Here is a 16,359-nt window from a genome sequence, read left to right on the forward strand (position 1 = left end):
TTTAAGTATTTTTCCCCCCATGGTTTAACTGCATGGTTTCCTAAAATAGCACTTCTCTTCCTCACTTCCTCTTCTGCTCTGGATCCTTAAAGCAATAACTTCCTTGTATGTTTGGACTTGATTTAAAAATCCATGCTGACCATCAAACACCCATTTACACTAATCCTACATTAATCCCATTCATTCTCCATACATTATCAACTCTCCTCAGATCCTAGCACTCACCTGCACAGTAGGGACAATTTACAGTAGCCAATTAACCTACCAACCTATGTCTCCAGGATGTGAGAGGAAACCAGAGCACCCAGATTCCCATGAGGAAATCCATACAGTCACAGAGAGAACATGCAAACTCCACAGGCAGGAGCCAGTCAGGACTGAACCCAGGTCCCTGGTGCTGTGAGGCAGTAGTTCTATTTGATGTGCCACTGTGCCCCAAAGTCTACAACTAATAATTCTTCTGAGTAACTTATCTATAACCACAAAAAATGGTTCCAGACCTCATTTTATTATGCAAGCCCTCATTTCCCTTAGCATTTTAAAGAATCTTGCACTGTGTCCAAGCATACTTTATAAAATGTGGTCATTTGGACAGATGAAACTTCAGTCTGATATCTGTCAAATTACAGTATCTGCAATACCAGATGAGAATCCACACAATATGTTTGAATCCCTGAGTGCTATCAATCGACTTACATACCTCTTGTTTTCGAACCCTACTTATTTTGCATGTATGCAAACAAATAATTGCCTCACTGGACAGAAACAGGCAAATCAGTCTGTCTTTAACTCGTGACAAGTTATACAAGAGCACCAAACATTCATTGGCTGGACTGAACCCAAAACAGTATATAAGAGACAAGACAAGACAATTGTTTCATTAAGCAAATATTATTTGAGAAGCAGAGAACAAAAAGACTAAATACAGCCACTCACATTAAAAAAAAAATCCATGTTTTTCTCCAAATACAAGATGTTCATTTTCTAAAGTGTGCTTTTATGTCATACACCAACTAGCCATGCAGTTATCAGTATCTAAAAAATACTGCTATATACTCGATAGATAATAGCCGACAATTAAGGCAGACAGTTCACACATATGTACCCTTCAAAACTAGATTTTGAATTCTGGTTTACCAAGACTTTACAATCAACATTAGAATTTAATTAAAGGCTAACATCTGACAATAAATCAAAAGGTGAGTAAAGAACTGTAGATGGAAAATCCACTCATATAATTTCAAGCAAGGGGCTCATTTCATTTCCTGTGGCGAAACAGATTTAAATGTGGTGTTCCTGTGAAATGAAAGAAGAAAAATGAATGCATACAGTATTGTATTGAAACCATCTACCAAAAAAAAAAATTATGACACTTAAGTTGCTGTTGAATTGGAAGTTTTCCATTGCAATAGTTGGATTCATTATTTTCTTGGATTTTATTCTCAACACTTAAACCTTCCAGTGTTAATCTATAGAAATTTATTGTTCAACAATGTACAAACCCGATAATTTACGTATCAATGGAACTCACACACTCAAACCGTCTACTGCTCTGTCTTCCAATATACTTCATGGAATAATATGAACATATTTTAAATGTTTTTTCATCATTACTGCAGTTTAGTACTGCAATGCTTACCATGACATTTTCTTCAAACAGTGGTTTTAAACCATTACCACAGAAATTTGAGCATGATTCTCAGTTATCATGCTAATTCAATTGCTATGAACTCAAGAGTTATTGCATATTATTCAACACTTTGTCATTGTCATGACTGTGTAGTTAATTATTGAAATGAATATCAGAACAACAATTTGAATTGAAACAGCCCTGTTTATAGTTTTAAAGTAAACTTTATGGCTAATGATTAATAACTAGGTACATGACTGATTAAAATAATGGCAAATAGCAGTTATAAAAGTCAAGTACAAATTATGGCAAATGTGCCACTCTCATCAATAGCACACTAATATAAAAACAAAATTAGTAAAATAAAACCGTGCAACACTGCAGGAAAGATATTTAAGTAAAAACTTAATTCTTGAGAAAATATTGGATAGCTAGTGCAAAAAAAGTACTGAATTGCCACTATTTATAGAGTTAACAATTCAACACTATTGTTTGTTGTTACACAGCCGTAACTTTACGTACTTGGACAGTATTACCAGTGCTTAAAATACAGCTGCAATGATAGTGTATTTTAATTCTGCTACTAGCCATTATTATTCTGAACAAAAGGAGACACTTTAATGTAACCTTACGAATCTACCTGCCTTTAACACTTTTTAATCCCCATTTTGCAAATCTAATTTTTGTTTTAGAAATATCTTCTAAACTCTAAAGAAGCAGATTCCTAAACTTTCAATAGTGGAGCACATATTAAAACTCTGCATGACAATGTCTAAATCCAGGGTGTCAAATGTAGTGCTGCACATGTTCTGTACTACATGCCCTCAAAGTGAGAGTTTTTTCCTAAAAGACCAAGAAAACTAACAAGCTTTTAAACTTTGTGATACAGCAGTAGCTTCCTATCCCTCCACTGAGGCGATTCCAAAACTAGGCTCTAGGTGAAGATAAGAGGTAAGTGAAAGAGGTTAACTGAGAGACTGAGACTAAAAATATGGGCAACAGTAAATGAGTTAATGAATCGGGGCTAGTACTGTAGATAAATAACAATGGATTGTTTTCACTGATGGACAAATGACAAACGAGGATAAAGACAAATAATTTATGTTTGGGATGCATCATATGCTTCAATACATTGAACAGCAAGATGCTGAAGGATCAAGTTGTACTGTGGAGGTAGGAGGAGCCACCTTGTAACTCTACTTTCTATGGAGCTGCCAAAATATCCCTATTTCCTCAACAGACCCTTTAAGTATATTGAGGCTGCTGTGTAAATGGGAAAACCATTAAATTTTGACAAAGCACATGGTCTACCTAGTTTTTCCACATGTTCTACAAATAGATTCTGAGCTGATACTGGGTTCTTCTTTGCATATTTCAATTGATCCACTATTATTTAAGGCATCCATCCAGCACATCTAAAAATAATTAGGATCAATATGACACTAGAATCTCAAGCAATAATTGGTATAAGAGGGTAAAATGCATATCAATTTTTACCATTATGTATAAATAATATTGATGGTTTTGACCCATAGCATGTGTCAGGGTTTTGTATTGGAAAGGCTATCTAACTGCGAATTTGACACCCCCAGCCTAGATAACATCAAAAATAAACTCATAATAACTTTGTTTACATTAATAGAAACTGATACAAATGATACCTATCATATTAACTTCATTCCTTGTATGATTAGATATGGTAGATAGGTCAACAAGTTGATAATCCTCACTTCCACACTTAAGGTTCCCATTTACTTTTAGATCATTTACATGACATCCCTGAAAAATGATATTTCCCAAGGTTACTCAATTAAAGGTCTGCTAGTGTTTTGCTGCTTCAGAATGTGATACATGCCACATCAGCCAGTATCTGACAGAGCTGTGAACCATGTGGTATAACTATCAGATCATTGTGATACTCTGCACAAACTCAAATTGACGTTAAGTGAGCATCTGACATCTTTGAAACAACATAAGCATGGAATATTTTAAGCTCTGGGCAAAAAGTCAAAAATTGATGACAATTGGATTCTTATGAATTGATTTTTTGAAATCGTGCTATTGTTTTTAGAAACCAATCGTTACCAGTTTTCCAGAGTTCATGCAAACATTTGTCCAAAGGATGTGAATACAATCATGTTTCTGCTGACAAGGCATGAACAGATCATAGTGTTACTCACAGCCTTAAAACTACTGCTCTCATAGATACCTGAAATCAATTAAGGATCTAACTGCTGAATTACACTAGTATACATAATGAAACTAACCAACAAAAGATGGTACACCGCTACCTTTATATATGTAATAATTTTTGATAAATACAGCTATTAATCACTCAAAACTATTTATCAAAGTGAAATATTCAATTCTTGGCCTAGCTACCAGCTTGCTCTCCCTTTGATGGATAGACCTTTGACACTGATCATAAATGGCAACTAAGGTTATTATCTGGATAGGTCAGTGGGTTGGACTACCTTTCCTCCTAACTGTAGGTGAATATGCAAAGAGAATGTGCAAAAACAATGCTTGTCTAAACATCCTTAAACACAAATCTTAGAAAATCCAAGCATTAATCCAGCTCTCATCAAAAGGTATACCTTTTCCTCTTTGTGTCTGTCTTTTCTCTCCTCTTCATCTTCTATTCCTCCATTTTCTTCCTCCTTTTCATCGCTTCCCTGATATTTGTCATGTGTCCACTTTGGACTGCTGCTCGATTTTTTGAAAATAAATCGCCCACGTCCTCTTGGAAAAGTACCTCGCCCCCTTCCCCTTTTGGCCCAGTAATCCACCCCATCATCTCTGTCATCATGCTACCATGAAGAGAGAAAAGAGAGGAAATACTTCACCATTTTATCAGGTTATGTCTTTTCTTCTGGAATTCCCCAAAATTATAATATACTCAGACAGGTAAGAACAGGCACATGCAAGCCACCATTAAAAAGTGTACCAAAAACAATCTAAACTACTTTTTAAAATATGAACAAGTTCCTGCTACTTTTAGTAAATATGCATCTGAATAGTCATATGGATACACTAAGCAGAATGTTGCACATGAGCAATCTTAGGAAAGTTCAGGATAAAATCAGGGTAGCCATAAATATATGAAGAAACTTCTTGGAACCTAAATGAATGAACGAAGCATTGAAAATTCAGCAACCATCAGTAAATTCAAGTATTAGAATGGAAGTTACTTTCTACTTTACATGATTAGAATATTTCAGAACTGCTGTAACTAAAGCCAAGAATATGGTCTCACCAGAAAGATCTGAAGAATTTTAGCCATCCTGGAAACATGCCTTATTTGATGATCCATGCATTATAGCAGCAACATTGATGCTGGTAAAATAGTTTTCTTAAATGTTTGCATTGCATATTTTAGAACTTTTGCATTTTTTCAAAATCTGCCTCAATATACTAATAATTCTGAACTGGTATTAAGTCTTTTTGATCATAGTAATGTGCAGTGTCTCTCAATGACTGAATAAAAGTTATAATAGAGATAGGCGAGAGAAGCTGAAAACTGATTTACAATATTACAATAATAAAATCCCAACTTACCCAATAAACCATTATCAACCAAATAGGAGTGTGTGCGTGTGCGTGTGTAGTGTGTGTGTGTAGGAGGGGGAAAAAAGAAGAAACAGCAAATTCTGAAGAGCAGGCAATGCCAATACCCACCAAGAAGTATTTCTTGCTCTTTGGAGTATATTCAGGATCCCACTCCTCCTCCTTGGATCGTTTCTGAAAATTTGGATTTATAGTACTCGTGGAAACAGTACTCAAACCAGAGAAAGCTGCTCTGGCTCTCCCTCTGCCACCTTTTATTCGAAACTGCTAAATGTTCAAAGCAGAGAATCTGTTAGATATTTTCTGAATAGCATTTCCTGCAAATATTTCAGAAGGTGAGAAATAAAGTGAGGGGTGGTGGGGGTGCACGGATAACGATGAAAAACAAAGCCAAGGAAGCTTGAAGGTAGTATGAGAGAATATAAACCATGCTGATCAGCTACCTATGTTACTTTATTGAAACGAGACTATTTACATTGCTCTACTTTAAGTGTTCTAATTTTTTTATTCATTTATTTAAATTAGCACCCAGCTTCTACTTCTAAGTTCAACATCCTTGCGTACTTCTTGAATCATTCATCGAGATCTTCAGATTCAAAATATACAACAGAAATATACTACGATGACTATTTAATTTATATGTTAGTTTGATGGTTTCTTAATCCTAACACTGAAAATAAATAATTTCTTTTAGAGGTAATGCCTGCGAGTGCAACATGGCCCAAATATATTAACAAAATGTTCTCAGTTATCATTTCCTGCAATATTGCATACTGTCATAACTGAAAAAAAAGATTCTGAATTTATATACATGTCAATAACTTAAATATTGTTGTTTCAGTTCCTAACCAAAGGAACCACAGATACCTTGAAACCAAACACAAGGAAATAGTGAAATTTACAACTTACTCACTTCAATTTTGGTTATTGTGGAAAAAAGTTCATTTGAGTGGAGGTGTTTTTGAGGAAAGATGGTTTTAAACAAATGGTTTGCACAAAGTCCCCTTCTAATTGAAGGTGGTAAATTGCCCATTACAAGGAATATATAAGGTCCCTGGCAGTTACCACAAAGAAACTTAAAGATTATAAGATTACTGCACATTTAAGCAATTTTACATCCATCTAGCAATCACTTATCTTGCACGAAGACACACCAGACTGCAGATGCCAGAATCTGGAGCAACAACCAATCTGCTGGAGGAACTCAGTAGGTTGAGCACCACCTGTAGTGGGGGGGGGATGGGTGGGTGGGGAGGGGATTGTTCATGTTTTGGGTCAAAACCCTGCATCAGAACTGAGAGTGCAAAGGGAAGATAGCCAGTACAAAAGGAGAGGGGAGTAGTGAGACAGGGGCCAGTAGGTCATTGGTGAGATAGGGTGAAGGATGACAAGCAGATGTAGCCAGGTAGGGGAGGGGGAGGGTGTGGAGTTGGGAGACAGAGGCAGGTAGACGGTAAGTGGAGGCAGACCAAAAAATAAAGCCAGATGGAGCCACGTGGGGGAGGGGAGGGTAAAGGTGGCAACAGATAGGTGGTGAAAAGTGGGTCCATAAATGCTGCTACTGCTGAAATCTGGTAAGTAAGGAAGGTGATAAATGGGAACCATTAGGGGTGGGGTGAAGGGATAGATGAAACCAGATGGGGGAGGGGGAAGATCCAATGGGCACAATGTGTAGGTGAGTGGATAGAACCAGGAGGAGGAGGAGGGGGGGGGGGGGGGGGGGAGGGGAGGGGAGGGGTGAGCACAGGAAGGAAGGGTTACCTGAAATTCAATGTTCCTACCAGGCAGAACATGAGGCATTATTCCTCTAGTTTGTGTTGGACCTCACCCTGACAGTGGAAAAGGTCGAGGACAGACAGGTCAGTGTGGGAATGGGAAGGAGAGTTGAAATGGTATGGGAGCTTGGGTGGCCATTGCAGACAGAGTACAGGTGTTCTGCAAATCAGTCTCCTGGTCTGCGCTTGGTCTCACCAGTATAGAGTAGGCCACATTGGGAGCACTGAATGTAGTAGACAAGGCTGGAGGAGGTGCCCGTGAATCTTTTCCTCCCCTGGAAGGGCTGTTTAGGCCTTTGGATCGTGGTGAGGGAGGAGGTGCAAGAACAAGTGTTACACTTCCTGCGGTTGCAGGGGAAGTGCCAAGGGCTGGGGAATCATAGACGGAGTGGTCCCTGCAGAAGGCGGAAAGGGGTGGGGAATAGAAGATGTGGCTAATGGTGGGATCACATTGCAGCTGGTTGAAATGACAAAGGGTGAGGCGTCTAGCAGAGTGGAAGGTGGGGAGTAAGGATTTCTAGATTTTAAAAAAACATATCTCCAGGAACTCAAACATCTTCAGCGAGACGACAAATGCAAATAGCTCCTCACCCTTTGTCAGTTTACCAAAATGGAACAGCAATTAAATAAATTTCTGTTCCTATCCAAGCCCTATATTCTAGAATTGCCATCCTGAACTCTCATTTCTTCTCAAGAGAGTCTTTAAAGCCTACCTCCCTGATGATGCAATCAGACATTCCTACTATTATCAATTGACTCAGCAACCATTTGTATTTATAATAGTTTTGTTAACCACTTTGGCATGTATCTACATTAAAAGTGCTGTGTTAAATGATTTTTAATTTTATTTGGTACTGTTTTCCTTCATTTTCTGGTTCAAATTAAGTCAATAAATATCTCCTGGTTCAAAGGAAACCAAAAAAAATCAGTCTGAACTTGATTTTAAATTTGCAAAGGCTAATAATGGCCAAATTCAGTGATTAGCCCAAAAGGAGTTTTGAAATTGAAAGAAAATTTAAACCATGTTGTTCAGTTGCCAAATTAAACTAGGTGGAAATGCTTAATCATTTAGTAAGTTAAAAATATTAAAGTATTAAGTGCTGATTAATGAACCTATTCAACATCATGTTGCACTTACAAAATTTCCTCTGGATCTTCCTCGCCCTTGAAAAACTGTACTATCTGTATGTCCTTGGAACGACTTAAAACCACTTGGTCCATCATCCCTTTCTTTTCTGACTTCTCTATCCTCATGGGGTTCAGGTGAAGGTGAAGATGATGAGCAACTGGAATGATCCCGATCTTTATTTCTATACTTGCTGAAGGAAAGAATATTTATTAAAATCACTAATGCACAAAGACCACAAACTCATTATCAGACAATCTACATTTTGTTACCACCAATAAACCAACGAAAACAACTATTCAAGATAGACAATTGATAATCCCATTTTCCTACCACCCTCTTCTCTGAATAAATGCAACTTGGCAAGGGAGGTCAAGGAATTCTGACATTGAGTACAGTACCATATAAACCATTCAGACAATTAAATTCAGGACAATCATGCTTTCGGGTGAATAACCTCTATGAACATTTGAGTTAATTTGCCATTGTCAAAGTTGACGGTCTATTCTCTGACTCTGTTTGTACTGAAAGGCCTGCATTTGAAAAAGAGATGCTTATTATTATGTCAGATATCCCTACCACTGGCAAATGTCAAACTGCAGGCTTAAACAAGTCATGTGTAACTTAAAAGAAAAAGTTTAAAAAGACAATCTCACCTTCCCTCCTTGCAGAATTTGACATCTTTGTACTCTTTTTGGTCTTTCCCTGATTTTTCTATGGTAAGTTTCTTTGATATACTGGATTCTCGCGAACCTTCACGTTCTTTACTTTTCTCTTTTCTACGTCGATCAATATCATGGCGCAAATCGGCTGCATCACATTTCAATTTTTTTTCTGCCTATTTATTTTTGAAAGAAAACACTGATGCCATAAGCAATACAAAATAGAAATCTTTCATATACCTGGAATTAGAATGACACTTAAGCAGTTACATTCTTTAAAATTGAGACTTTATAAATAAAGGATATTACAAACACCACATGTAGCTTAATTTTATTATGGTATCCATAAGGTAAATAAAGAATTCTATCGGTTTTCTCAACCCAACTTACTATGGCTATCTGCACCAAAATATGAACATGCAAAGTGCTATTAAACCACACAAATTTATTCAACAATCAAGTGAGTTATCAAAGATGTCCCCAAGACTGGTGGTGGGGGGGGCGGGTGGTTTGATGGACTCCAAAAAAAAGGTTAAAGGACACACAAATGTGTGCACATATTGGCCCTATCACATCAAGGATGCACATTCCTGTAGTTCAAAAGCAAATATGAATTCATGAACCAGTCCCTGATACAGATTTATGCAAAAAGCAAGTGCATTAAAATAGAGAAACTAAGAAAAATGCAACATAAGTGCAGGATACTAAAAGGAAATTTTATATAAGAATTTTAAACAGTAAATGTAGGGTGAAAGGAAGCAAATGATAACCACTAGAAAATTATATTCTGAAACTAGAAATCAGGACAGAGAAATTACATTAATTACTTCACATTCACCTCACTTATAGGAAAAAACTGCTTAAGACTATTAACAAATTTCCAAAATGATTGCTAGATTATACAAAAAAAATTATAAGCCTAGATGCTTTAGAAAAGACTGAAATCCTAATACCTAACCAAATGCACAAGGGATCATAGCAAATGTCTGCCAACCAGTATCCAACCAGACTGAGAGGCAGGAAGGTCTGTTGACATAAACTGCTGCCCAGAAGTGGCAGCATACAGTGCAATCAATGGATGGGTAGTTCAGAACAGTGACTTGCTTGATGGATCAGCACAAGGAGGCATGAGGGGCAGGGGTGGGGAAATAGTGGAAGCAGGTAAGAAAATTTCTTTTCTTCCTAACCCACAAGGCTGTACTCACAACACACTCATCTATCGACCCTTCTCACGTCCCTTCAGCTGTCCTGTTTCCCAAACCAAAGAAATTTGGCACACAACTGTTAAATCTGGAAGGCTATTAGTATTTAAGGCATGCTATCTCCTTAACATATTTGAATAACAGTGTCTCTGGAAACCAGGTAAATCACCAACAAGCCTAGCTCCTGTAATCTCAAGTGGACATCATCGAGGAGGGTGTTGAAACCCCAAAAGGTAAATGATCCAAAACAGTTACTCAAATACAAGTTATTCAAATAAAACTTGAAATTAGTTTTTAAACAGCTTTACTACAGCCATTTTCCAAACTCTAAAAAAGTTCTAAGTTCTAATAATGGGAGAAATTTTAACTTTCAGAAAGTCTTTGACAAGGTACTACAAAATAGATCATTAAAGCAAATTAGGGTGCACAGTTAAACTATTAATGTGGATTGAAGATTGGTTAATGAATAGAAAACAGAGGAGAAATAAACAAGCCATTATTGGACTGGCAGTCTGTGACTGGTGGGTCACCTCAGGGATTGAACACAGCTGGGGCCCCAGCGTCAATCTATATAATTGAGTTAGATGAGGGATGCAAACAGAATATATCCAAGTTTGCTAATGGTATGAAATCAGAGGTAGTGTGGCCTGTGAAGAAGATACAAAGAAGCTTCAGAGAATAGGGACATAGACATGCCAGATGTGGATAGTTCAATGTCAGGTCATCCACTTTGGTAGGAGAAATAGAAAAACAGAATATATTTTTAATAAAGAGGAGTTGAAAAGTGTTGGCGTTCAGAAGGACCTGGGTGTCCCAGTGTACAAATCACTTCAACCTAACATCCAGGTGCAGCAGCAATTAGGAAGTCAAGTGGTATGTTGGCTTTATTGCAAGATGGTTCTGTACAGGTCCTCCCCAGATTACAACAAGGTTCCAAACTGTTCACAAGTCTGAAATGCAGCCACAAACAAAGTTCTCACATGGCAGAAGATGCCTGCAGCCCCACAGCAGCCTGCAAATCCATCCTGCCAGTCTCCCAAATCTTCACTCGCACATACAGGCTGTACATGGCGTGTTGTGCACAGATTTCTATTCCCTACCTTAGTTAAGGTATACTTGCAACAGAGGAAATGCAGTAGAAGTTCATCAGACTGATTCTTGGGATTGCAGGTTTGTCATCTGAAGAGGGATTAAGCAGATTGGGTCCATACCTTCTTGAGTTCAGAGTAATGAATGAGCGATGTCAACGAAATGTACAGATGCAGGATGATGCAAATACAGCGCATCCCTTCCTAAAGACTTAATGCATTCTATGCACGTTTTGAACAGAAGGGGATTAGAATGTCACCACCCTCCTCAACAGCCTCCAATGCACCTGAACCCACAGTCACCATTGCAGACGTCAGATCAGTCTTCCAGAGAGTGAACCTGCGGAAAGCATCTGGCCCAGATGGTGTCCACAGCCGTGTCCTCAGATCCTGCGCAGATCAGCTAGCGGGGGTATTCGCAGACAATTTAAACCTCCCCCTACTTCAATCTGAGGTTTCCACCTGCTTTAAGACCACTATCATCTCAGTACCCAAGAAAAATAACATAATGTGCCTTAATGACTACCGCCCAGTGGCTCTGACGTCTACCATAATTAAGTGCTTCGAGAGGCTGGTCAGCAGGCACATCAATTCAGCCCCTCCAAGACAACCTCGACCCACTGCAATTTGCCTGCCATTGAAACAGGGACATGGCAGACACCATCTCCCTGGCCCTACACTCATCTCTGGAGCATCCGGACAATAAAGACACATATGTTAGACTACTGTTTATTGAACTACACTTCTGCCTTCAATACTATAACTCCAAGCAAACTCATCTCCAAACACCTAGACCTGGGATTCAACACTTACCCTTGCAACTAGATGCTTGACTTCCTGACCAACAGACTGCAATAAGGATAGGCAGCAACACCTCTGCCACGATTCTCCTCAACACTGGTGCCCCACAAGGCTGCGTCCTCAGCTCCCTATGCTACTCCCTATACATTCATGACTGTATGGTCAAATTCTGCTGTAACCTCCATCTACAAGTTTGCAGATGACACCAGCATAGTGGGCTGTATCTCAAATAACGATGAGTCGGAGTACAGGAAGGAGGTAGAGAGCCTAGTGGCACGGTGTCATGACAACAACCTTTCCCTCAATGGCAGCAAAACAAGAGCTGATCATTGACTTCAGGAAGGGCGGTGGTCCACACACTGGTGCCGAGGTCAACAGCTTCAAGTTCCTCGGCGTGAACATCACCAATAGCCTGTCCTGGTCCAACTACGTGGATACCACGGCCAAGAAAGCTCACCAGTGCCTCTACTTCCTCAGGAGGCTAAAGAAATTTGGCACGTCCCCCTTGACACTCACTAACTTTTAATCGATGCACCAGAAAGAAGCATTGTGTCTGGATGCATCAGAGCTTGATATGGCAACTGATCTGCCCGAAACCGCAGAGAGTTGTGGATCTAGCTCAGTACAGCATGGAAACCGCCTCCCCACCATGAACTCACTGCCCTAGTAAAGCAGCCAACATAATCAAAGACCCCACTCACCCCAGACATTCTCCATTCTTCCCCCTCCCATCAGGCAGAAGATACAAAAGCCTGAAAGCACATACCTCCAGTTTCTATCCCACCATTACAAGACTAGGTCCCCTAGTACAATAAGACCTCATGATCTACCCCATTATGGCTTTGCACCTTACTGTCTGCTTGCACTGCACTTTCTCTGCAACTGTAACCATTTATTCTGCATTCTGTATTGTTTTCCCTTGTACTCTCTCAATGCACTGTTATAGTGAAATGATCTGTATGGATGGCATGCAAAACAAAGTATTTCACTGTACCTCAGTACATGTGACAATAATAAACCAATTTACCAATCTATTTTCCTTGGACTTGGGTGTGTTGATTCAGAGGTCAGAGTATCAATTTAAAGAGTCAACCATTTAGGACAAAATGAGAAATTTCTTGACCCAGAGTATAGCGAATCGTTGGAATTTGTTACAGAGCTCTGGAGGATCAGTCACTCAGTACATTCAGGAAAGGCATCAATAGATTTTTTAGATGTTAAGGAAATTGAGGGATACGGAGTTACGGACTAGGGAATTTTGGACAAATCTCACATGGCCAGTGTTGTCCATTCCCATTTACCTGGAGTTTTAAGGAAAGTCAGACCCATCCTTTTCATTAAACTGTGAGTTACACCGAAATAAACTAAATGGAAACCCCACTAAACCATAATGTGTAAACAGTTTGACCTGTTGGGACAAGCTTCTTGAGTTTAATAACCATTTCCTTTTTAAACAATACTTAACCAGAATATATTACCATGAAAAATGTGCAAAAAAAAGAGACCTGATAATAAAATCAAAAGCCTGTAAATGAAATGTTCACCTTTCTGTTCTCTTCCTTGGAGCTTATGTCTTCCTCTGTGATGCAAGTATGTTTTCGTAGAGAGTTGGGAGAAATATCAATTCTCCTGAAAGTCAACAACAACATTGGGTGAATCCTCAGTGTCAGAGCAAAAACTGAGCTCTGACCTTTCCTTCATGCCACATCCACCCTCACCAACCCTTTATGCGATATAGTCAATAGCTTGTTAGGGCGACGCTTCCAATCAGAATAAACAGCGGTTATTAATATTATCAGTAAATTGCTTTTTACATATAAATCCTTCTTGAAATTATACTCAAAGAGTACATAACAATAACTAGCTGCCTACTGTCCACGACTTTCCGATACCATGAACTGTATGAAGTTTGAAATGTTATACCTATGGATTTCAGGACTCTTCTGCCTGGTTCCATGATCTTCTGCTGTCTTCTGATAAATTGTAAAGCGTTCATTTAGGTCATTCCTGTTGACTTGAAATAGTGCTCTGTTGATTTTAAAGAAATATTTTTCAATTAGTTTCAATTTCATATTAGACACGATATTTTTTGAGATGTGTTAGTATCTATACACACACAAGAAACCTGGCAGACGTAAAAGATAAGTGAAATCATGCAGTAAATATAATGGCTGCAAGTTAACTTTCTTAGCTGTATATGTTAGACTCATCGTAATAATCTGAACCATGTACATACACATCAGACAATACAATTTTCATAATATAATGCATAACAGCAAAAATGGTTCAAACTGCCTTTATCTCAATTGCTGCATTACATGAAAGTAACAATGCAGCATTTTGATTTTACAGTGAACAGACCAGTTAGTTACAATGCAAGATTTTTATTGCCTGACCCATATTGTATGCTAGTTTGAGAACTGAGTAGAGATTGATAACCAAACACTGTGCTGAAAACTTATCCTGGATCTGGACGAATTATCATGTGTACTAACTCTTCAAAAACAAAAAAAAATACTTCCCACTCATGGATGACTTTTCAACTTAGCAATGCCAATAAGACCTTTTATTTTGAACAATATATCCCATTCTCAACATGACAAAAAAAAATAATCAACTGTTTCAAATTTGGCTATGGAATAAACTGGTTAATAAAATCACAAGTACAATATCTATGGGAAAACTTACCGCCTGAAATCCAGAAACTGCCTCACAACCAACCATAAACACTTCAATGGGTCACTACAACAGTAGTGCCTCGATCATAATTCCATGAAACCCAACAAGGAGTGCAGAGGAATTTTGTTGTTAGCAATTCAGTTATAAGCCTTTTTTCCAGGAAGACAGAAGCTTCAACTTTGCCTGTGTTTTTTGCATCTGTATCTTTCAACCGTTATTATATTTTTTAACATGGGACTTGGCATTTCAATATATGAACACATCCCAGGATTGCCATGACCTATTTGCAATGAAAAAGAAAACATCACTGGGCTTTTAGCTCAGCACAAAAATTGTACCTGTAACAGCGTACTGGTGTACTAACATTATTATGTATTTGATTTTCATAACTGTTTCACGAGAAAATGATCAAGGTGACTAAAGACTGGTGGACTTATAAAGTGCTAAAGGATCAATTTCATGTACATCTGTGATCAATAATATTGGTAAAGTTAGGGGGCTTTGCGTTTTCTCTGCATTTCTGTAGGTTTATGTCAAGCATGATGTTCAAAAACAGCAAAATGATAAAAAGCATAAGATTATGTACTATTACATTGTACATGCAGGGGGAGGGGTAAATCAACTTACATTTGTTTCAAAGCAGTGATGTTAATGCTTTCTCAAAATAATAGCAATTGTATATAATTTTTTTCTAACTGAATCACAACTTGCAGTTAATTACATACAAAGCAGGAAAAAAAAACAAAAAAATTCCAACAGTCAGAGACATTTACAGAGTCTAATGAACAGATTTAATAAATGGTGGCTGGAGAGGGAAAGATGAAGCAATACTTTTTCCCCTCCATTTCCAAAGTTGGTATTATTGTTTAACTAACCTTTACAAGATCTTTATGAGCACTTGTGTGAGTGTCAAAATTAGGGATGTTCCTAAATGCTCATAGAAAGTACATTCCAAAAGAAAAATGCTATATTCTGGCTATCTAAAAACAGTTTCAACCATGGCAAAATTAGACTCTCATATCAAGGAGGCTTAGAAATAATAACATTTTAGCCATGCAGGCTAGGACAATGCACGTTCTTGCTTAATCTACCTGGAAGCATACATTTCATTTACTGTGGGCAGGAAACTTTCTCTCTCTCTTCAGGATTGGCAGTTCTCATTAAAACTGCAATACTAGCTAAAGCTAATTAACTGCTTTATGGTATACCATTGCAATTATTTGACTTCCATGAACAACATTCCATTTGATAAAGAAAATTTCAATATACAAAAATCAATATCTTGATGTTTTTCTATTCACATTTTCAGTTTCTTGAGTAATATTTTGCTGTCTCAGCATATACAAAAATCTACTCAATAGTAATGAATTCTCAAATTATTTGTTGTACTTTACCTTAAAGCTAACTTTTAAAAGAATCAAATGTAATTATATTGAAATCCATCATTGCTTTTGTTTACTTTGATGTTGAGATATGTATGTCATCAATTCCTTAGCATTCCAATTACATTTGCATGAAGTACCAACTAAAAATCTACAAACCACAAATAATGATTAAAATAAAACTTAAATAATGAAGCCACTGTCAATTCACTGTGACATTTTTACACTGGCAAAATGGAAAAATAAATTAGAGGACTGTCCCAAGATTCTTGATTGAAAGCTATTGCATTTAAAAACAAATTGTTTGTTACTTATTCTATATTAGGAGTCAATAAAATGATTTGAGTTTAAACACTGAATGCCTACATCATTCCACCTAACACTGTCCATGTCAATGCTGAATCATGAAATGTTGGGTAGTGATTCAAATTGGTGTCACCAATGATA

General features: G+C 37.8%; 1 protein-coding gene across 1 annotated transcript in view; it reads right to left on the minus strand.

Annotated features, from left to right (window-relative positions):
- Positions 1-878: 878 nt before the first annotated feature.
- Positions 879-16,359, minus strand: part of LOC127575275 (bcl-2-associated transcription factor 1-like) — a 35,694-nt gene continuing 20,213 nt past the window's right edge. The window contains 8 exon segments of the mRNA XM_052025019.1: positions 879-1,296; positions 4,228-4,440; positions 5,309-5,464; positions 8,111-8,291; positions 8,755-8,936; positions 13,396-13,480; positions 13,775-13,850; positions 13,853-13,879. Of these exon segments, the coding sequence (XP_051880979.1) occupies positions 1,282-1,296; positions 4,228-4,440; positions 5,309-5,464; positions 8,111-8,291; positions 8,755-8,936; positions 13,396-13,480; positions 13,775-13,850; positions 13,853-13,879 (935 nt within the window). The 3' untranslated portion in view covers positions 879-1,281.

This window comes from Pristis pectinata, chromosome 10, assembly GCF_009764475.1.
Source record: "Pristis pectinata isolate sPriPec2 chromosome 10, sPriPec2.1.pri, whole genome shotgun sequence".
NCBI classification, from domain to species: domain Eukaryota; kingdom Metazoa; phylum Chordata; class Chondrichthyes; order Rhinopristiformes; family Pristidae; genus Pristis; species Pristis pectinata.